The sequence below is a fragment of the Panulirus ornatus genome, chromosome 10 (genome assembly GCF_036320965.1).
Source record: "Panulirus ornatus isolate Po-2019 chromosome 10, ASM3632096v1, whole genome shotgun sequence".
NCBI lineage: Eukaryota > Metazoa > Arthropoda > Malacostraca > Decapoda > Palinuridae > Panulirus > Panulirus ornatus.
The window spans coordinates 9,614,832-9,638,696 of NC_092233.1; the positions used below are offsets into that span (position 1 = coordinate 9,614,832).

General features: G+C 47.5%; 2 protein-coding genes across 3 annotated transcripts in view; one reads left to right on the forward strand and one right to left on the reverse strand.

The window, feature by feature from the left end:
• The window catches only part of LOC139750787 (protein zyg-11 homolog B-like), a 97,145-nt gene that overhangs the window by 72,263 nt on the left and 1,017 nt on the right, over positions 1-23,865 (reverse strand). For both annotated transcript variants that reach the window (XM_071665530.1, XM_071665529.1), the window contains exon 2: positions 18,214-18,404. The gene's annotated coding sequence lies outside the window, so the exon portion shown is untranslated. The remainder of the gene's footprint in view (positions 1-18,213; positions 18,405-23,865) is intronic.
• Tbh (Tyramine beta hydroxylase) lies at positions 608-22,812 on the forward strand. The gene is made up of 12 exons (XM_071665534.1): positions 608-915; positions 9,998-10,144; positions 11,559-11,720; positions 12,780-12,881; positions 14,006-14,104; positions 14,292-14,390; positions 14,936-15,020; positions 15,592-15,758; positions 16,221-16,403; positions 17,301-17,488; positions 18,238-18,369; positions 21,927-22,812. Exons 1-12 carry the CDS (start codon positions 658-660, stop codon positions 22,075-22,077), a joined length of 1,773 nt encoding a protein of 590 aa, XP_071521635.1. The 5' UTR covers positions 608-657; the 3' UTR covers positions 22,078-22,812.

Genomic DNA, 23,865 nt, shown 5'->3' on the forward strand with positions numbered 1-23,865 from the left:
CCTGTCCGCCCATTGCGCTCACTCCAGTCGAAGTGCCGAGTTGAAAATAACATAACACCGAGATGGTTTAAGACGTCGGGTCCCATGATGCATTACGGGTCGCGAGAGCATTGCTCGGACGTTTTAACGGTACGTAAATACCGCGCCACATCAGTTTTGCATTGTTGACATGACTGGACCTCTCCATCTCATCACAGCGTACAAGACATGATCATTATTTTGATTAATCTCTAGTAAGAAAAAAATGTTTGTTGAGGCTTTTAGGAATGTGAGGCTAACAGAACCTCTTCTACACACACACACACACACACACACAGGTGCAGCTAAAAGTATTGTATTGTTTTCGGGGCAAGAGCATTAGCATGACAGATGACACCAGGCGAGACAAGACGACGTATTGAGAGTGAGGTGGGGGAGAGGGTCGGGGGTGGATGAAGGGGAACGCTGGCCTGTTGCGGAGGGTGTTAAGGGCGGGCAATGGGGCTGGGAGAAGGGTGCGGGGGTTGGGGTGAGGGCGGGGGGTGATGACGTTCCCTACCCAGTGTGCGCAGGTCACCCGGGCTGTCCTCGGCTCCATCCAGCCCATGGTATCGTCAGTCAAGCATGATGGGTCGTGGCGGACAGAGTCGTCTTGGAGCTTGGCGGTTCCTTCTTCTGATGGTGGCCGCCGTCGTCGGCGCTACCTCCCCCCAGCACGATCTCTCGCCCATCTACGACGTGGCGCTCGACCTGAACGACACCCACCACCTCTACTGGCGCATCGACTACCCCGGAGAGGAGGTCAAGTTCGAAGTGCACACCCGCGGTCGCGCCTCCCGACCCTGGCTGGGGCTGGGGTTCTCCGACCGTGGTGACCTGCTGGGGGCAGACCTGTGTGTACTGTGGACCGACTGGCACGCTCAGATACACCTCCAGGTAGGCTACACTTGGCCTCTCCTTCCTGTAATTGTTAATGACTTCGCTCCTGCATCTGTCGTGTTTTCAGCCTTCCAGGAGGGGGACCTCTTTGCCACAGGTCGCAGGTCAGGGTGTGATGAAATGGAGCTGTTGTGTTGTATCATCACGAAGGACAGCAACTCTGGTTGTCAGTAATTATGGTCAGCAGGTCAGGAACTTCTGTGCATGACTGTGACGCGCATGGTACGAATTTCAACTGCATGATTAATGGCGCCCAGTCACGTAGTACATACAGGCATATGCAGATTGCGAGCACAGTGTCACACATGGTAACAAGAAGGCATAACTAAATGCTATAAAGTAAATACCAAATTAGGGACACTGGGAGCGACGATTAGAAATTTTATTTCTCCTTTCCGTGAGTGGGTTTTGAAGCAATGGGAGTGGGCGAGGCTATGGTATGGCAGAGGAGGGTGACCTGTTGTCACGTAATTAGGCGGTCAGACGACCAAGCCAAGGACTTGGACGAGGTAATGTTGAAGGAGGGGCGGGGGTTCTTCAGTGGGCGCCCGTGTGTGTGTGTGTGTGTGTGTGTGTGTGTGTGTGTGTGTGTGTGTGTGTGAATCTGTAAGGTTGTGGGACGCAAGATCTCAACTGGAAGAGATTCTATGGTCAGGACTGGAGGGGAGGGAGACGTCAAGAGCAGATGTACCGCTTGTTTAGAGGGAATGAGTCAGAGGCGGCATTCGTGACTTGGGGTGGGGTGAAAAATGCCATAAGGGGCCCCTACAACACGATTCTAGAATACTTGCAGCAATTTTATATTAATACTGATAAGAAAGTAAGCGTTCCCCTCCTTCACCGTGTCATAGTCACATCACAACTTCATCCATGAAAACTTTGGTTGTTTACTCGTAGTGTTAGAGACATTTTTTAAGAACCTTAAGCAGGTCACAACACGCCTAGTTAAGATCAAATCTTATTGGGCTTTGCTCAGTTTAACTATGGAAACGATTCGCTTTTAAGTTTTGGGGGACGCCTCGATGTCTCTGGCCGCCTGCAGCTGCAGCAGTGGCAGGCCCTTAACACCTCCACTGAAAGGACTTGAGAACTCAAGACCCGAACTAACAGGAGAAACATTGGATGTGGAACTCAACGTTGCTAGATGTTACTAGTGTGGTGGGGGTTAGTGGTCCTGCTGACGACTGTATGTAGGAAGTACAGGAAGGGTTTGTGGGCGAAGTGGAAGTTCTCTACCATGAGAAAAACATGCCAATTCCTCTTTCCCGGAGTCACAGGGTGAGGAGGATGGTGTGAGAGGGAAGGGAGACACCAGCTTCATACGTCACAAGCAAATCCTGATACACAAACTCTCGTCAACAACCCAGATACAGCGAGGACAGAAGGTGTCAGTCTGTGTGGGACTGCGTCACCAAAGGTAAAAGAACGAAGAAAAATGTGCTGAAATACGAGAAGAACCGGCCATCTTGACAACCGTAGTATGATCAACGTAGCAGACTGAGGAACACCTAGCGCAAAGACAAAAACAGAAGAGAAAACGAAAAGACAATAAGAAGACACACACAAGGTTCAGGCAGAAGCATCTGGCAGATGAAACATATGAACGAGACGTAGGTCTTCCTGACACGGAGGTTGTGAGATGGTTCCGGGCATTACTTCAACGCTCCTAAGTCGGCTGGGCGGCTCCTGTGTACAACCTATTGACACAGATGTTGTATAATGGTCCCGGGTATCACATCAACACTCACAAGTCAGGAGGGTAATACTTTCCTTGGCGGCTGCAGTCTACAGCCTCCTGACATGGAGAGACCGAGTCACTTCTTCAACACTCACAAGTCGGGAGGGTTGTGCTTCCCTGGGTGGCTGCTTCCTACAGCTTCCTTACACGGAGAGACTGAGTCACTTCTTCAACACTCACAAGTTGGGAGGGTTGTGCTTCCCTGGGCGGCTGCTGCCTACAGCCTCCTTACACGGAGGTTTCGGGCATCACTTCAACATTCATAGGTCAGGAGGGCGGTACTTCTCTGGGCGGCTACTGTCTACAACCTACTGACACTAAAGGCGTCAAGTGGTTCCGAACATCAGCAATCCTAAGTTTGGAGGGCAGTACTTCCCTGGACGGCTGCTGTATGGAGCCTACAGCCTGTACGAATCATTACGTCTTGCTACATGTACTGGACTCTAAAACTCCACGATGCAGACAGTCTAGCGGGGTTCTTAAGAAAAGGATTGCAGGAATACACACCATAATACACTGAAGTGAAAGTTCACGGGAACGAGTGTACCGTAAAAGCTGCACGTCACTGCAACACTGATGTAATCTTTCTGTTCTCACGAACAAGCTGGCTTCCTATTGTACAAACGAGAGGCCTTCGGCTCACCGTATCTGATGGATCTACGTCGTCTGTCAGCCTCAAGCACTCTCATCTACAGGAAAACAACGAAGGTGTGCACTGGAAACCCAAGACAAAGCTATCGGGCTCAAATTAGGTTGCGTTAGCTGAGTTAGAGTGGGTTGGTTAAGTTATAGTAAGGTCGCCAAGTTAAAGTAGGTTGGCTAAGTTACGGTGGCTTGGCTAAGTTAGGGGTGGTTGGTTTGGTTACACTGGGGTAGGTTGCTTAAGTTAAGGTGGCTTGGCTACGTTAGGTGAGGTTGGCTTGGTAATATTAGGGTTGGTTGGCTAAGTTTGGGCGGCTTGGCTACTTAGTTAAGGCGGGTTGAAGTTAAGGGTTGACCAAATTAAGGATGCTTGGATAGGTTAGTGTACATTGGTGGGTTAGGTAGATAAGTATAATTGGTTTGACTGGGCAGGTTTATTTAGACTAAATTGACGTATATTGGACGATTCTACTTGACTAAGCCGCATGGGTTGAAATTACGATGAACTGGGTTGGTATATGATGAACCCAAGATGGGCTGGGTTTATGATGAATCCAAGTTGGGCTGGATTCCGAACTTAATATGATACAAAATCACATATTAGCAGTATATCTGTGATGTGCTAAACTTAACACTCCGGAACACATTAAGTTTTGATATCCACGGAACGCCAAGTTTTAATGTCCACGGGACGCAAAGTTTTAATGTCCACGGGACGCAAAGTTTTAATGTCCACGGGACGCAAAGTTTTAATGTCCGCGGAACGTTAAGATTTAAATTTGCAAAGCACCAAGTTTTAATGTCTGCAGCATACCAGATCTTGATATCTAAGCACGCTAACTTGTAACATTTGCAGTAAGTAAGCACGCTAACTTGTAACATTTGCAGTAAGTAAGCACGCTAAGTTGTAACATTTGCAGCACATTATGTCTAAACAGGTGTGAAGTGCTGTCGAGAGCACTTAAGGATCTGCACACGCTAAAAGCTCGCTGAATTTCTCCATTATTACACCACTATCCTCACCTCGTGTCCTCCAACCATCCCCCACAAACTGTCTTCCTTCCCCCAACCATTACCAAAAGATTAGATTCAGTCCTTGTTGTTTGGAATTTAGATCCATCTGCTATCAGGATCTATAGGGATGTCAGCGTTAATCTATAAACACCAATCTTCGTCAGGTGTTCAATATAATGCCAAGATCATACACGCTCTCATTACATGTATGGCTTTACTTTTAATGATGCCATTATTATTTTGTAATTACCACGCGAAAAAGAATTGAATACTTTCCTTCAGATTTTCAAAATAATGCTAGGGCCAAACACGCTAATCTTATCCATGCAATAGGTATCTTATAGATAATTTTTTTCAAGGATATAACACCACTGCAATATTCACTAAAGAGTTACGTGATTATCCAAGATTACTTTAAGTTAGCCTTGTCAAATGTCACAATCACATTTTCTTTATTTGAAAGAGAAGAAGAACTACAGTTGACCTGTAGGGGTAACTATATCCCTCGACATGATGGATCAGAAGCGTCATGATTTCGTATTGATATTGTTCCGAAAAGAAAAATGCACTAAGTTGGCCCACAATTAAAGAAACATATCTGATCTCAAATTGAATTACATTAGGTTGAATTTTGTTATGCTAAAGCGCAACAAAATATCACGAGAATTTATCAGTTAAGCTCCGCAACCAAACTAGCTTTAGAAAATGGTTGCTTATGTTTTAGATGTTTTATCTAGTTATTGTGATAACAGAAATATATGCGAAGCATGGTTTGGAGCATCATTAGATATCCAAGGTATGCTCTGGATTATGGATTCAAAGCATTACATGGATTGCATAACAGTCCTGAAAAGTCTATTATGCTCGTCTCAACTCAAAAGATCTGTATCCAACATCTTTTACATGCAACAGTCAAAACTCCTAGTACCTATCCTCCCACAGCATATGTTCGAATTGTCCTCCACAAAGCATCTCTATCAACCCTATAATACGCTTTTCCCATATTAACAATTTCTAATACTTTTTGGAGGGCGCAAGAGTGAAAACAGGTGATAGGCTTAAGAGAAAAAACGTATGTGGCAGGATTAGTGAAAGTAAACACGCATGAATGGCTGGCCTGTGTTGATAGGGACACGGAGAGTGAGCTGAGAACTGCATAGAGTGAGAGCAGATGAAAGTGGTAAAACAGAAGTAGGAAAGTTTGAGGGAAGCTGTTGCTAAGTGTGTGGTATGTGGAAGGTTGGATGTGGATGTGTGCGAGACAAGAGTGAGTGGTGGAATCATGATGGTGAATTTGCAATGAAGCAGAAAAGGTAGGCATATGATTGAATTTTCAGGGAAAGAGTCTGAGTAACTGGGAGGAGTACAAAAGTCAAGAGAAAGGCGAGAGACCTAAAAGAAGGGACGGATGAGAGATAGGCGTGAGAGGGTATCAAGGAATTTTATAGAGAAAATGATTATATGTCTTGGAAGGAGGTATAGAGTGAGTAGAGCGGATGGGAAATGGCAACAAAGGCGTGAAAGACGAAAGTGAGAAATTAGGAGGAATGCCGAGTGTGTTAGATATGGAGGCTAACGTAGTGTGTTCGAGACGATATTTGCAGGGTATGGAATGGTGAAAAGGCAGAGGAAAGTGGAAGCCCTGTTGAAGTAGAAAACTAGTGAAGCATCTGAAGTGGACAGAATTGCAGCTGAGTTATTAGAGAAAGTATCGAGTGTCGATGACTGGTTCATCTAGCTGTTCAACATACTAATGGCCTAAATTGAGATGCTTACATTCCTTGTACAAAGGCAAAGGGTACAGACATGAAAACTCGAGTTATAAAGACTTAAGTCTGATACCTGGCAAGGTGTATGGGCGAATGGTGGCTGAGATGATGGTGGTGAGCAGAGAACAGATGATTAAGGATGTGGGTTTCAGAGGGTACGCAGACCAGGATTCTGTTTTGGAGAATGTCTAAACAGTACTTAGAGAAAGATATTGATATGTGGATGGAGTTTATGGTTCTGGACAAAGCGTATGATAGGTTGACAGAACAACCTTGTGGAAGGTCCAACGGATGTATGGGATAAATATCAAAACAAGGAGGCAAATGGACTCCGTGTCCGGAGATGGAGGCCAGTGGACTATATGTCAATGTACTGAGATTACATTAGGAAAGTAAGGCTTGTGTGCAATTAGGTAAAGTGGGGAGTGTTTGGATCCTGGCGAACATGGGTTTGAAGTCATGGTTGTTGAATCTGTCATGAACGGGGTAGTTGGGGAGGTGAATGTGAGGATCTTTGAATAAGGAGAGGAGCTGCGGTATGCCAAAGGTGGGGGAAAAGAGATGAGAGATAAATCAGCTGGTTTTTGCGGATAACATGGCTCAAGTGATTAACCCAAGAAGCTGGTGAAAACAGTTTGGAAATGTGCAGAAAAAAGAACCAAAAGTTAATGTGAACAAAAGTAGGGTAATGATTGATTGAGGTAGGGTGGAGCGGGAGGGATTAAGGTTAAGTTGAAACTGGCAGGAACTGGATGACTTTAGGTACATGGAAGTGAATAGAACATGAGGGTCAAAGCGAGTCATGGGATGGAAGACGGGGCTATGGTCCTTTCCACGATAAGCAATGCGGAAGGAAAGATCAGTGGCTGAAGGGTCAAAGGTGGACATGGTCGAAGGACAAGAACTGTTAAAACAAAACGGGTACGTTGTGGACAAAGATATTTAACCATCTCTATGATCATAGGAGAATTTTGTTGACCTACGTTGTTCAAGTAACATCAATACTCAACTGGAATGAGAGAAAATCGATATACTTCAACGCTTCACATTTCCACTCGTGTATTAAGATGGTACGACACCAGAAGCACCACAGTTCGTGTCTGTCTGTATCTTTCCCTCCGAAGTTACATCCTCCGGACATCCCAGTTATCCCGTACTTATCTCTCTGGGCTTTTCCTGGGCGAGATGATATCTACGTCGTGTTTAATATACCGTAAACATGCTGATATCAAGCCTTTCAAGTCTAATTTGGTAGTGATTTAAAGTTGATCTCGTCTCATATTGTTTTCAAACATATTCGTCCTCTTGTTACGTACCTACAGACGAGTGATGTGAGAGGCTTCCGGTGTCGGGAAGATGATGTCTGTGTTGGTGTTTTACTTGGAGAGGGCGGCGGGTGGGTGGGAAGGGAATGGACGAGGCATTTAATTCCTCAATTGTGTCCGTCCAGTTCTCTTTGGGAGGTGCAGAGCCAGGCGACGGCAACGCACTGACCCGGCGTATGAATCCAGTAACTAAACCTCCTCCCTATCTCGCTCCATACTGGCACTTCCTATCCCTTGCTGCGCCAGCGAGTAGTGTGGCGTGAGTTTATATTTTCTCTTCATTCTTTGATGGTAATCTATTACTCTGGGTGAGTACGAGGAAGGTTACCATGATGACAATAACTAGACATGGGATGGGATGCGTCAAATGCGTCGTCTATCATCTTCGTAGGAAGCGTCTATCGTCTGAGTTAGACGTGTCTACCATTCCCGTTCCACGCGTCTATCACGCGCAGCAAGTGACGGGAGGGATGAGGGAGAGGAGGCTGTCAGCGGGATGATGCTGGGCTGTCGGCGCCACAAGGAGCGACGGTGGCGTTTGATGGTGAGGCATTGAGGTGGCGCCCCGGGCCTGACGGCCACACTGGCCGACCAGGAACATCTGTGCTTACACCCACCCCTCCACCACACACACACACACACACACACACACACACACACACACCACCACCACCACCACACACACACATACACACACACACACACCACCACCACACACACACACACACACACACACACACACACACACACACACACACCGTCCATACTGTACTGTGTGAGACACACTATCCGATCATTCCTGGAGGCAATGCTTTGGTTTGAACTCAGACATTTCCTTCCAAGTCTACATTGGACCTGCTAATCGTAAGATGAAATACTCTCACTTCTCTTACGGAATCTCGCCTCCATCTTCAATCTAATCCAAACGCGCGTCGTATCATCACAAACAGTGCAGGTAAAGAGAGACATCACCTTTGCCTGCTTTACACTCCGTGGAGGAACTGGCTCCATTCAGCTCCATCTCCCAACCTTCCCTCTTCTTCCCTCACTCCGCTGGGAGACGCTGCTCCACCCCATCACCTGCTGGTGGGCTGCAGGTGGCACCCCCGGCATATATATATATATATATATATATATATATATATATATATATATATATATATATATATATATATATATATATCCTAGCCTAAGCCAGGAACCCAATCTATCGACCAACTCCCTTGAAGAGGATGAACAGGCGGGGTTAATTGTGGACCGACAGCCGCAACCAGGATTCGAACCTATACGTTCGTGATGCTACACTTACACTGTCTCATCTCCCGAGTGGTCTTAGCGACATACATATGTCAGGTCTGCTGCAGATTTCCTCCATGACGAGAGACCTACACAGGATAATACCACAGCCTTCACCACCCACACGAAGTTTCGGTCCAGCAGCAGCACAAAGGCCGACTGAAGAACATATGATGAATGTACAGGTATATAAGTTGACGTCGAAATGATGGATACTAGATGAAAATATTGGCCCGTTCACTTCTGGGAAGCCCGTTAATGAATACCTCAGCTACAGAGGTACACAAGGGTATGTGGTGTGTGTTTTAGAGGAAAGTCAGAGGTGAATGCGAGGATGAAATGACCAGAGGTACACAAGGGTATGTGGTGTGTGTTTTAGAGGAAAGTCAGAGGTGAATGCGAGGATGAAATGACCATAGACAGACTCCGTGTCCCACAGTGACACGAAGCTCTTGTTCCATAGGAGTATTAAGATCCCCACAATGTCCATTAACTTCTTGTCCCACAGCACCATTAGCACGCCGCCCGCCTGTTTCGCAGCACCAGTAACCTCTTACCCAACACCATCACTAACCTCCTGCCCCAGAGGACCTCTAACCTCCTGCCCCAGAGGACCACTAACCTCTTACCCCACAACACCACTAACCTCCTGTCCAACAGCACAACTATCCTCCTCTGCCAGAGGACCACCAACCTCCTGCCCCATAGGACCACTAACCTCCTGTCCCAGAGGACCGCTAACCTCTTACCCGACAGCACCACTAACCTCCTGCCCCACAGCACCACTAACCTCCTGCCCTACAGCACCACTAACCTCCTGTCCAACAGCGTCACTAACCTCCTCTGCCGGAGGACCACCAACCTCCTGCCCCACAGCACCACTAACCTCCTGCCTCACAGCACCACTAACCTCCTGTACCACAGCACCACTAACCTCTTACCCGACAGCACCACAAACCTCCTGCCCCACAGCACCACAAACCTCCTGCCCCACAGCACCACTAACCTCCTGTACCACAGCACCACTAACCTCCTGTACCACAGCACCACAAACCTCCTGCCCCACAGCACCACAAACCTCCTGCCCCACAGCACCACTAACCTCCTGTACCACAGCACCACAAACCTCCTGCCCCACAGCACCACTAACCTCCTGCCCTACAGGACCACTAACCTCCTGCTCCTGTACCACAGCACCACTAACCTCCTGCTCTACAGCACCACTAAACTCCTGCCCCACAGGACCACTAACCCCTTGCCCCACAGCACCACTAACCCCACCACTACCCCCACAGAACGCCCTGGTAGGGCCAGACCAGCGCCTGGTGGTGGCCGAGCAACAGGACTGCCAGGAGTTCCGCTACAAGGTCCATGATGACGTCATCAAGTTCACGTTCTCCAGAAAGTTCGACACCTGTCACCCCGGACATTACGTCATACAGGTGTGTACTGAGCAGGTGTGGCACGTCTCACCCCGGACATTACGTCATACAGGTGTGTACTGAGCAGGTGTGGCACGTCTCACCCCGGACACTACGTCATGCAGGTGTGTATTGAGCAGGTGTGGCACGTCTTACCCAGGGCACTACGTCATACAGGTGTGTATTGAGCAGGTGTGGCACGTCTCACCCCGGACATTACGTCATACAGGTGTGTACTGAGCAGGTGTGGCACGTCTCACCCCGGACACTACGTCATACAGGTGTGTATTGAGCAGGTGTGGCACGTCTCACCCAGGGCACTACGCCATACAGGTGTGTACTCAGCAGGTGTGGCACGTCTCACCCCGGGCACTACGTCATACAGGTGTGTATTGGGCAGGTGTGGCACGTCTCACCCCGGATACTACGTCATGCAGGTGTGTACTGAATCCGACACTGTCTTATATAGACATGCAGTTCATACATCTGACACGTGCACTGAACACCATTTCATACAGGTTCGTAATGTACCAGGTGTGGCATGTGTCTCCCCGGGCATCACATGTGCGTCCTTCACCAGGTGTGTACGTGTGTTACAAAAGGTATTATGTTGTCCATATGAGAAGCCAACAGATGTGGCAGATGTTTTGTCTTGGTCACAAACCTGACACAGGTGCATGATTTACCAGGTGTGTGACCCGAGGAGTTATACAGGTTTGTAGTGTGCTGGGAGTGACACATGGCTCACCCAGGGCTACTCTGTGATGCAGGTGTGTAGCAAGACAAAGTCGCCACATGTGTCACTTTTTAGGACACTGCTTGGCGCAGGTGTGCCACTGACCTAGTGTGCCACGTGTGTCACCTGATACATTACGTGGATCAGGTGTGCCACACGTGTCACATGAAGCACAACGTACAGCAGGTGTGCCACATGTGTCACCTAGAACACTACGAGGTGCAGGAGTGCCACACGTGTCACCTGGTACGCCAGGCGTAGCAGGTGTGCCACATGTGTCACCTGATACACCAGGCGGTGCAGGTGTGCCACACGTGTCACCTGATACGCCAGGTGATGCAGGAGTGCCACATGTGTCACCTAATACGCCAGATAATGCAGGTGTGCCACACGTGTCACCTGATACGCCAGGCGGTGCAGGAGTGCCACATGTGTCACCTTGTACACCAGGTGGTGTAGGAGTGCCACATGTGTCACCTGGTACGCCAAGTAGTGCAGATGTGTCACTCAGCACCTCATACAACGAGGGGCGTGAGGGGGCGTAATCAGCGAGGGGAGTCTGCCCTCCCCCAGCAGTAGAACCCTTCCCTCTGGACCTGTGCTATGAGAGTATCTCCTCACCCACCTCATCCCCCCTACACCAGGTGTGCCTCCGGCTGATGATGATGATGATGTACACCCGCTGTGTTCCTCCTGCAGGGCGGGACGACGCACGTGGTGTGGTCCTGGGGTGCGGGGCCCCTCTTTCGGCTGGGGGGCGTGCTGGCCGCTGGGGACCAGACGGGACTCGCCAGGGTACAGCTGCTCAAGCCCACACTGGTCCAGCCTGACCACCACCGCAAGGACTGTCAGATTCTGGAGGTGAGTCTTCTCCTCCTCCTGTAGTGTAACCTTCTCCTCCTCTTGTAGTGTAACCTTCTCCTCCTCTAGTAGTGTAACCTTTCTCCTCCTCCTGTAGTGTAACCTTCTCCTCCTCCTGTAGTGTAACCTTTCTCCTCCTCCTGTAGTGTAACCTTTCTCCTCCTCCTGTAGTGTAACCTTTCTCCTCCTCCTGTAGTGTAACCTTCTCCTCCTCCTCCTGTAGCGTACCCTTCTCTTCTTGTAAGAGTAACCTTCCCTCCTCCTGTAGTGTAACCTTCTCCTCCTCCTCCTGTAGCGTAACCTCTCCCTGTAGAGTAACCTTCCCTCCTCCTGTAGTGTAACCTTCTCCTCCTCCTGTAGCGTAACCTCTTCTTGTAAGAGTAACCTTCCCTCCTCCTGTAGTGTAAGCTTCACTCGCAGATCAGCCACGTAAACTAGAAACCTCAACATTTACGAGCGAATAACCTAAAGCTAAGAAATAAACCTAAAGTTAAGAACTAAACCTAAAGTCAAGAAATACACCTAAAGTTAAGAAATAAACCTAAAGTTAAAACCTAAATTCAATACACCTTTGACAGACGCATCTTCATTCCACCAGGGTCAAGGTGCTGAGTGTTGGGAAGAAATATAAGAATTAAATGAAAATAAAACACACTAAAAGCAATACGTTTTCCCCTCTATGGAAGGAGACATTAACAGGAGAATTATAGATTTCTTTCCTCACATAATCTATAACCTTTCTTAAAGACTACTGACTTCCCAGCACTCGGTAGCCCTACCAGCTGCCCTCAGCACCACGACCATCATGGTAGCCTGGTCGACACTCAGCCACAGGAGGGTTTTCTTCGTAAGGGCGGACCCATCCCGTTCCCTAGGGACGAAGGGGAGGTGGTCCCGCCACCACTTGCTTAAACTCCCCGATTCTCTAAAGTTTGCTTGGGTGTTCCTCCCACCAGCTGCTCCAGCTGCCGTCCAATGGCTTCACTGATCTGCGTCACTACATTTTCCTCTCGTAGCTCATCAGTTCTCATGGTGCGTCACGCGTTCACACACACACAGGTGCGGTCCAAGAAGGTGGAGGTCCCATCTGAGGAGACGACCTACTGGTGCACGGTGGAGAAGCTGCCAGACACCTTCCTCAAGAAACACCACGTCCTGGAGGTGAGGGTAGCCAAGGCTAGAGAGAGAGGGGGAGGGAGAGATCGACACTGTGGAGAACGATGGGGTCAGGAGGGAGGGAGGGAGGAATTGCAGTATGATACAGGAAGGTGGAGATTAAGGGGGATACGAGGTGGTTGTATGTGTGTGTGTGTGTGTGTGTGTGTGTGTGTGTGTGTGTGTGTGTCGCAGGGAAAGAGATCAATTCTATTTACTTCACGTCCAAGGTTCTACTCGCGGACAAAAGACCCCATCGAGGCCAGGGTGTGAATGAGACGAACGCTGTCATAACAGGGAAACACTGCGAGAGGAAGAGAACGAGGAAACCCTTCTGTTAAGACAGTAGAAGTCGTGTGGTTGCTGGGAGAGACGTGAAGAAGTACAGGGTAGGGTTGAATACCAGTTTAGGGGATCCAGAGATATTACATGGACTTGGGAGAAAAGCCGAACACAGACAGACAGAGACAGACACACAAACACAGACACACAGACACACACACACACACACACACACACACACACATACACAGACACACACAAACACAGACACACACACACACACACACACACACACACCACTGAAGAGGTGCTGTCTTAGTAAATGGAGCTTGTGAGTAAACTGAACACTATTCTCAGACATTTTGAGACGCTACATAAAGCCAAAGTCACCTGCCGGAACCATGAGTTTTAAGAGGGCAGTGGCAGGTTAAGACGACAGTGAAATGATGACAGAGCATGTCTGTCGTGAGTGAGGAACGGATGAGATGAATTTCCTGGGATACAGAAGTCAAATGGAACGAGGAAGAAGAGATGCAAAGACGGTAAAATTCGTGGAAAAAAATTCAGTTATGTAAAGAGACTGTGACGTGAGCGGGGCTAGGAGGTCCAGTGCCCTGCACTCAGGTCGTACTTGCATTATGAAGGAAGGGATGCGGGTGAGGAGTGTGGGTGGCAGTGGAGGTAGATAAGTACAATGCGAGTGGTAAGCGAGTTTGAGTCAGCGAGTGTAAGGAGAGATTCCCCCATCTTGAGGCGGTGGAGGCACACAGCCAGGTGGAGGTAGGTCAAGACTGGAAGGCGGTCACCGAACACAGCAGAGGATAAAGACGAACATTACCTCATTACAGTTCGGGCCCGTCATCCAGGAGGGTAACGAAGACCTGGTTCACCACATGGAGATCTTCCACTGCGAGTATCCACCCGAGGTGGAGGTCCCCAGGTACCAGGTGAGTAACGCCCAAGTAAGTCACTTGTTAATTGACTGTTACCTTGTGATTCACGTCACCGTAACTACGACATGGGGTGGAATTTGGAACTTCGTGGACAACCCCTACATGATAATACTTAACGAGTAAGACTAGTGTTGGGAGAGTGTGGTGAAAGTGTGGTGTGATCTGTGTCCCTCTCCCTCAGGGTCCCTGCCACGCCTCTGACCGCGCCCCGGAGATAGACGCCTGCAAGCGCGTGCTGGCGGCGTGGGCCATGGGCGCCTCGCCTTTCGTCTACCCTCAGGTGAGGCTCCTCCTGTTGACCTGTGTCCACGGCGGCCATCCTGCTGCTCGTGGTAACCCGACTGGTGAGTCACACACACACACACACACCATCAGGGGAGATATAAGAAAGAAATACAAGTCATAGGAATATACTTGATCACGCGAAAAATTGTGATCCTTTCCAATATAATATATATATATATATATATATATATATATATATATATATATATATATATATATATATATATATATATATATATATATAATTTTTTTTCTATTTAATATCTTCACCTGTGTAATAGTTAGGGTAGTAGGGAGCGGTCTGATAATCTGGTGGTAAAGAGAGTATAAACTCCATATATTGCTCTAGTCAACGGGCCTATGGCCTGTGACGGTGTGTCTGGCAGAGCCATCCGATTATGCTGTGATCCACTGTGGTTCTAAGCCAATGCACCTGCTGCTCACATAACCCAAGATGCCTGGCCACCGACACACTGCCTCACCCTGAGGGAGGAGGAGGAGGAGGTCACGTCGTACTAACATAGTGTCTGATCCGTACAGGAGGCGGGGCTACCCATAGGTGGACCAGACTTCAACCCCTACGTGATGCTGGAGGTTCACTACAACAATCCGTCCCTCTACAAGGGTGGGTGATGCTTCCCCTGTAGCCATGTTCCATGTGTGGTACTCCTCCTGTAGCCATGTTCCATGTGTGGTCCTCCTCCTGTAGCCATGTTCCATGTGTGGTACTCCTCCTGTAACCATGTTCCATGTGTGACCATGTTCCATGTTTGGTATTCCTCCTGTAGCCATGTTCCATGTGTGGTACTCCTCCTATAGCCATGTTCCGTGTGTGGTATTCCTCCTGTAGCCATGTTCCGTGTGTGGTACTCCTCCTGTAACCATGTTCCATGTGTGGTCCTCCTCCTGTAGCCATGTTCCGTGTGTGGTATTCCTCCTGTAGCCATGTTCCATGTGTGGTACTCCTCCTGTAACCATGTTCCATGTGTGGTACTCCTCTTGTAGCATCAGAAGGCACTACAGGTGTTCAAGTACAATTACGACACCTCGCTATCAGCACATTTCCTTCCTCAAAAGTTTCAGAAACGTTAATCACTTGTTACAGATCTTTCTATGACTCTTGGTCGTCAGTTTCGTGTATCAAAGGCAGCTGTCGCTCATGGCGGTAGGAAGACCTCAATATATGTGTGTTGCAGGTCGGGTAGACAGTTCGGGTTTGGCGCTACACCACACCGCCCGGCTCCGCCAACACGACGCAGGCATCATGGAACTTGGCCTCGAGTACACCAGCAAGATGGCCATCCCACCCCGGACATCCGCCTTCACCCTCTCTGGCTACTGCGTCCCTGAGTGCACCGCCCTGGTCTGTCCTCCTCTTTCGCTCTCCTTCCCCCAGACTGTGCATGACGTCATGTTGACCCTACATATCCATGCCCCTGTACACATCCACACACGTTCTAGCTTTGGATACCCACACCTGTTTCAGGGAGACTATGTCCTCATCAGTATCCCTCAAACATATGGTACAGAGAGCTGAACCCATCCAGTAGGCGCTCCGCTACCTTGGCAGCACATCTGCACAATCTCCGTTATCCCCCCTTACAGAACACCAATACTGACCACTACGTTAACACCAACATATAATGCGACAGTAACTCCACATCTAGCTCAGTTTAGCTATATTTAACCCCAATGCCATCACTCAAGTTACACCTTAACTTCTACAGTAAATCATCATCAGTACATTCACACATACTCCAGTACCCTCACATCTGCCCCCCAGTAGCCTCATGGTATCACCAGGTGTCCACAACTCTCGCCGCAGGGCCTGCCGAAGGAGGGGATCTACATCTTCGGTTCGCAGTTGCACACGCACCTGACGGGAGTGCGGGCCTGGACGAAGCACCTACGCGGTGACGAGGAGCAGCCGGAGCTCAACCGTGACGACCACTACTCCACACACTTCCAAGAGATCCGCAGGCTGCCCCAACCCATCCACGTCCTGCCGGTGTGTGTGTGTGTGTATGTGGTGACCCACCTCTTTGAAATTACTAGTTTGCTTGTGCCATGTAAAGGGAAGGATACTTAAATTCACCAGATCCATCTCTTTGCCTCTCCTTTCTATCATACATTTGTTATTCCATTTTATTTTCCGATTGCTACAGCTTGTGGCACCTCTTCACGTACCTTGATCCATTCATCCACTACCGTATTGTTCGCTGGCATCAATACTGAGTCAATTATGATTTCGAGAGTTAAAATAATCACATCTCCTTTGGACCTTCCTTTCTTCCTTCTGACGTGCGTAAGGTAGGATGCTGTCCCCTCTCTACGTAGCTCGGTTCCCTTGGTTCATATACAGTTATTACCTCCCGACGGTAGACCCTCTCTTGCATCCCTGTCTGCCTCCTCAGATGCTGAGAGAGAACCAGTGCACATATACTACTTCAGGGCAACATACGTAGTGAGTATCACACTGAACTCCCTCCTCTCCTTTCGTATTGCGTCTTGTCCCAGATCTCTCTCACAGGTGGATTCCTCTAGCTTGATTTTTGTCAGGAAACAGTCTGGTTTGGCATCATTATTCATCCTCTGAATTCCATTTGTTTGTAGTGATCTCATTATCCAAGCACCAGCTAATGCTGCATCCCGGCCAGGTCTCCATGTGAACCGTCTCAATCAACAAACCTCTGCTCATAATTAGGGCATCATCTGTCAACATATCCAGGTCATGATTCGATCCCATCTAGCGAAATATCATCTCTTTAAATAATACAGAAACAGAAGAGGACCTAAAGGTGAGCCTTGTTGGACACCCCATACTTTTACCCAGAGTAATTACACATATTTGACGTGTTCTCTCTTTCTCTCCTCCGGACTAACGTGTTGACCCACACACCACCAGGGAGACGCCCTCATCATGACGTGCGAGTACTCCACACTGTCGAGGTCCAACGTGACGGTGGGAGGGTTCGCCATCAGCGACGAGATGTGCGTCAACTACATCCACTACTACCCCAAGGTGGACCTGGAGGTGTGCAAGTCCTCCATCGACACGGCCACACTCCGCTCCTACTTCCGCTTAATGAAAAGGTTTCTGACATCTTCACGATCCTACTCGTACGATAAGAAACTCCTAGATGTAACTCTCTTTACTGTGATTGAAAATCTGATAGGAGTTGTGGAAGATGATATTGATTCTCTTATCCGTCTTTGGATTGCTGGCCACACGGGATTACGATAATGATCTGGTCATTCGATACAAGTCGACATTACAGAGAATGTTTTAGATTTCACAGTCACTATCAGTTACTGTGAGTGAAGGTTTCACTGCTCAGTTTCACTGCCGCTCAAATTTTCACTGCTTAGTTTAACTTGCTTTAAAGCCGTCATTGTCTAGTTTCACCTTCATCCAATCAGCCACTGCTCAACATCACTCTCTAGAAGCCTTTCACCATTCATTTTCACTGTCGCTGAACAACCCCATACTTTCGAACATTTTCACTATCAAAGTTCCATATCATCCAGACTAACACTGTTCAGTTACCGTCATCCATGAGTACAACTCTACTTCACTGTCACCAACCATTTCACTGCTTAGTATCATTACCACACCCACACACTGTCACTGTTAAGCTTCATTGTAACAATAACAGTCATGTTTACCTTCTTTATCATCGTAATATTCATTGATCACACCACAGTCCTGATCAGCATCATAACTATGACCAGCGCCACAGTACTGACCAGCACTATACCGTTGTCCAACATCATAGTATTGACCATCACGATAATGCAGTAGGCAAGACAGTACTAACCCCTAGGGCACCTCCCCGCCACAGGTGGGAGCTGCAGCAGACGTCGCCGGAGCTGGGCTGGCGAGGCAACTACCAGGCCATCCGGTGGACGCCCCTCAGGGCCGGCGTGCTAGACGACATGTACCAGAACTCGCCACTCTCCATGCAGTGCAACAAGTGAGTCTGTGTGTCCTCCCGTGCTCCTGCCACACCTGGGGGATGGAGGAGGATAGACACATAACTTGTGTGGCTGTGAAACCTAGGGAGCGAGTCAACACCTGTTTAGTGGCACCATACAGTAGGTGACGGGGATCTACCGTCCAAAGAAAGTACCACTTCCTGGGTACTGGAAAAGTTAGTGGTGGATACGCAATCAGCCAGCAGTCTGCTGTCTGTCGCGTACCTCATCTTAGCCTATATCGATGTCTTTTGCTCGTTTAATCCCCCCTCTTCCTCTCTTAACGCCAAGCCTATACCGATGGCTTTTGCTCTTTTTATCCCTCCTCTTCCCCTCTAAACGCCAAGCCTATATCCCCCCACTCTTCCCCCCTCTTTATCAATGTATTCTGCTCTTTTTATCCCCCCTCGTCCCCTCTTAACGCCAAGCCTATATCGATGTCTTTTGCTCTTTTTATCCCTCCTCTTCCTCTCTAAACGCCAAGCCTATGTCCCCACTCTTCCCCCCTCTTTATCAATGTATTCTGCTCTTTTTATCCCCCCTCGTCCCCTCTCAACGCCAAGCCTATATCGATGTCTTTTGCTCTTTTTATCCCTCCTCTTCCCCTCTAAACGCCAAGCCTATATCCCCCCCTCTTCCCCCCTCTTTATCAATGTATTTTGCTCTTTTTATCCCGCCCTCTTCTCCTCTTAACGCCAAGCCTATATCGATGTCTTTTGCTCTTTTAATCCCCCCTCTTCCTATCTTAACGCCGTGGGACCTGAGGAGAGCTTAGTGGTCATCCCTGTACGGCCTCTGTACTGACTTTCCCTGGGACGGGTTTCGTCCTCTTGGCCGGAAAGGTTCACGTGCTGAACGCATAGCGGAGGTAATCCTGGCTGGGATGGAATACTACAACTTATCTTCTGTTAACGCTCCCCCCCCCCCCAGTAATGTTGGTCGCTTTATTCTGATGTCTGTCGCAGAACGTAATTGATGAAACTCTTTCCCTCCCCTGAAGCCCACTCCGTTTTCATTTGTGCTCGGAACCAGTGCACAGCGGCTCTCCTTGAAGTCAAGCGAACTTTCGTTAAAAAGAAAATGTGCCGACTAGATTTCTCCTACCGAAAATCTCTCTCAACCTACACCAAAATTTCTCTAATCTGACTGAACTCCTACTATTTCCTACATTCTCCTCGCGCAGGGTCTTTCAAATGCACTCCCGGCTACAGGTGGACAAGGCATATGACGTAGATGACACAGCTCCTCGAACCTTAAAGTAGTGTGCCTCTAAGCTAGCCCCGACTCTTCCTCGCCTGTTTCGCCTTCATCTATAAAGCCCAGACTTTTCCTTCCTCTTAGAAGCACGCTTTGTTGCAGTTCCTTCCCTAAATAGAAGACCGCTCTTATCCCTCCAGCTATCGCCCCATTGCTCACACTTCTCTTACCTCTAAAGCATCTGAAACTCCCCTCAATTCTCACTCTCTCATACAAGCAGAATTACATTCCCTTTTTTTTTTTTTCTGATAATACGGATTTAGCGGTTCTAGGTCTGCTGGTGATCTACTGTCTTATCTAACTCAATTCACCTCAGGTCCTCCTCCCTCAGGGGTTTTCGTGAAACATTCGTCGTTGTCCTCGACATTTGGCAGGCTGTGGCATTAGTTTTTGCTTTTCAAGATGCCTTCTTCTGGTTTCTCTGTTCCCTGAATCATAGGTTCCTCTCTGGCCGTTCCATTACAGTAGTAGCTGATGGAAAAGACATGCGTCTGCTATTCTATCAACGGTGATGTTCCTTAAGGTTCGGTCCTGTCACCTTCTTTCTTAATTCTCTTAATAAATTATCTATTCTTACTTCAACCCCTATTCACTCTCATGCTGAGGATTCCACATCCCACACTACAACTCACTTTCCCTCCTCTTACATCATGGTGCTCATTTTCTTTCTCGAGGATGCTTCCTTTCTCAATTCGGGCCTGTGCAGCATTTTAGAATGAAGGGAGCAGGAACTTAGTTAAATCTAATAGTGTCAAAACGTAATATTTCCTTACGTCTCTACCCAGGAATCATTCGTTTCCTTCTGTTCAACTTCAAACCGACACAATTCAACCCCGTAAATATATTGGGCACGACCATAGCCTCCGCCTTGTCCTAGAAACCCTAGATAATCTACATCACAAAGTCTGCTTCCCAAAAGCTGGGAGTGTTGCATAGATGCTGTGATTATCATCTTGTGAGGAGCTGTTTCATATCCACGGTATTGAGCACTACTCACACGTCTAGGGTGGGTCATCTTCCACCTATCTCATCTGGGGTGGTTCTTCCACTCCTTCTCTATCAATCAGAGTGGAATCAGAAGCTTTCCATCTCATTAAATCCCCTGGCACCAACTTCTCTATCAACCAGAGTGGAATCAGAAACCTTCCATCTCATCAAATCTCCTGGCACCACCTTCTCTATCAACCAGAGTGGAATCAGAAGCCTTCCATCTCATTAAATCCCCTGGCACCACCTTCTCTATCAACCAGAGTGGAATCAGAAACCTTTCATCTCATCAAATCTCCTGGCACCACCTTCTCTACCAATCAGAGTGGAATCAGAAGCCTTCCATCTCATTAAATCCCCTGGCACCACCTTCTCTATCAACCAGAGTGGAATCAGAAACCTTCCATCTCATCAAATCTCCTGCCATCTCCTCTCTTCGACCACCCCTTTGTTTACGCCAGTCGCTGGTCTCTCTGTTCATCAGGTATTAGTCTGGCCACTGTTCTCATGAGCTGTCGTAAGTGCTCCTGCCCCTAGCGCTTGGAAACAAGGCACAATTATTCCTGCTCCTTCCTACAGTTTCGGTGTAGAGACTTGCCACTCGAGGACTGGTAATGAACGGAGTTTAGCCAGAGTTCAAGGAAAAATAGGATCTTCCCATTTTCATCTGTCTTCCCTAGCTCAAACGATTATAGTCCCCGAAATAACTTATGAAAAAAATCTGATTTCATTTTACGGATCCCTCACCTCCGTACCCTCTCAGTCTCTGGGGAAGTTTATGAAAAAAGATTTGATTATTTTCATAGCCTCCCTAGGCCGCTACTGGTCCCTGGAATATATTCACAAAGATCTTAGTTTCATAGACCCCCTACCAAGCACTGATGCCCAGTTCCCCCTTATTTAATAAGGCGAATGGTCAACACTTCTGGGGATTTATAACCGCCATCAATAAGAAGATACTTATTAATGGTAGCATCTCTCGTTCCCTCGAACCATATAATTGCCTCTTTAACGATGGTTTTATCAGTAAATAACTCTATGGCATAGTTGATATGCGACGTGGCGCAGTGCCTTGGAACAGCGTTCCGAAGCCTTTTTCTTACAGAAGAAATTGGACAAATTTTACAATAGTAACTGATGGTATACATATCAATTTCAGATATACTGTTTTGATTTGAAATACTACAGGCCTCAAAAAATATCAATATTTCATGAGACTGTGTTCAGTAAATATATGCATAACCCTCGTCATAAATTTGTGCCTTCCGGCTTCTCTTTCATCTGTAAATTAATCACTTATTATGCCCTACAGGTCATCAGGTGCACGATTCCCGGGCTACTGGGAGAACATTGCCATCCCCCGCGCCCTCCACACCCTCCCTCAACCTCAAAGAAAATGCGTCGGAAACAGGAAACTTGTTAGAGAAAACGATACTTGGGAAGGAGATACTATCTTAAAATAGACTTAGGTGTTTTCTTCTATGTTTATGGCATTGTAACTTATGTATTTTGAATTTACCTTTACCTGTGGAATCGAAAGCAATGATATTTCTCAGGAGATAAGAAATATTTCTGAATTATACATTACTGGAGGAACTGGAATTTATGTAGGAGGCAGTGAATTATGAGTTGTCTAATTACAATTGTTATCAATTAGAATAAGGAAAAAACTATATCATGTATCGATAAACTCCCTTATATATCTCGACCTCTATATCATAAGGCAAGTGTTATGATTCTCTATATCATAGTGGAGTACCGTGGGATTCCACGAAGCCGACCCCAAACCACAAATAGTTTTCAACTCGGCTTGCAAGACGTGATTGAGGTGCAGTGGGTCTATATTGTTGATATGTCACGACTTTAGTACTCTCGTTTATATGTCGAGGTTTATCTCATGCTTAGGGTGATAGTGGCAGAGAAGGAGGCTGGATACAGCCTAGTGGGACACGCCTGCCTACTGGGGATACTGTCCAAAAGGGACATGCCTGCCCACTGGGAACATGCCTGCCCACTAGGGATATGCCTCCCTAATAGATATAATCCAATGGGACATGCCTGCCGGCAGGGCACCTCCCCACTTTGAAGGACATGTCTGTCCGCTACCCCCCTCACTGTGTCCCAAGATTTTGAGTTGGGCCACAAGATATATAAATAAAAAAAACTGTGATTTATTCCAATAAATGATTATCGCGTTACGATCTGACTCTCATTCCCCAAACAAACAAGTTACAGGAGACTCGTTTACGTTTTCACTGTATGATGTCAAGAAATCAGGCAGGGTGACGAGCAGGGGAGACCTGACAGGGTAACGAGCAGGGGAGACTAGGCAGGGTGACGAGCAGGGGAGACTAGACAGGGAAACCAGCACGGAAGACCAGAGTGACCAGCAGGGAAGGTCAGACTGGGTGTCTGGCAGAAGGTACGAAATAGAATTACTTCCCAGTGGGTGGGTCACCAGCTGGTCCTTTGCCTGAGACTAGCTTTATCTAAACATAACTTACGAGAGTTCGCTCCGTATTTCGTTGTGTATCAACTGACTGTTATATTTCTCTCTTGTGTCTCCCCTGATGATGTGATTCTTACACGAAAAACACTTGGGAACTTATTGTGTTTCATTTTCCCCGTGGACTCAGGAATATACTTGATCACGCGCAAAATTGTGATCCTTTCTAATATATATATATATATTGACCCACTAATGTTCATGATACCCGATGTAAGTCATTTACCAATATACCATGCAAATCGATCCTTGGACCATCTGTGTGGCAGTCACGTGCACAATATATATATATATATATATATATATATATATATATATATATATATATATATATATATATATACATGCAGCAGATCTGTTGTTTGAATGGAAAATGCAGTCGTTATAGGAAAATGATCACTAGGGCTTTGGATGTTTTCCTGGCTTACGTTACAGTATTTAGAGCCGATAGTGACAAGATAATATTCATGTTCGAACGAATTATCTGCATTGTGTTGTCTGAACTAAGCATAAAGTCTTACAAGTCTAAAAATGTTACTTGAATGAAACTTTTACCATATAAAGGCAACCCTGTTTGTCTGTCTGTCTATCCTCTGTAGACACGGCGAAGAGGTTGCCAGACGCACAACAACTAACCCCCACAAGACATAGCGAGGAGGTTGCCACACGCACGATAACTAACCCTTACCCAAGACACGGAGAGGAAGTTGCCTGGCGCACGATACCTAACTCCATACATATTTGC

What these genes read in the sequence shown, in the direction of transcription:
- Tbh (XM_071665534.1), top strand. Translation starts at nt 658, where the DNA reads ATGGTGGCCGCCGTCGTCGGCGCTACCTCCCCCCAGCACGATCTCTCG. An exon ending in AGGACTGTCAGATTCTGGAG is followed by an intron (nt 11,721 to 12,779) that starts GTGAGTCTTCTC and finishes ACACACACACAG; the next exon opens with GTGCGGTCCAAGAAGGTGGA. An exon ending in AACCCATCCACGTCCTGCCG is followed by an intron (nt 16,404 to 17,300) that starts GTGTGTGTGTGT and finishes ACACACCACCAG; the next exon opens with GGAGACGCCCTCATCATGAC.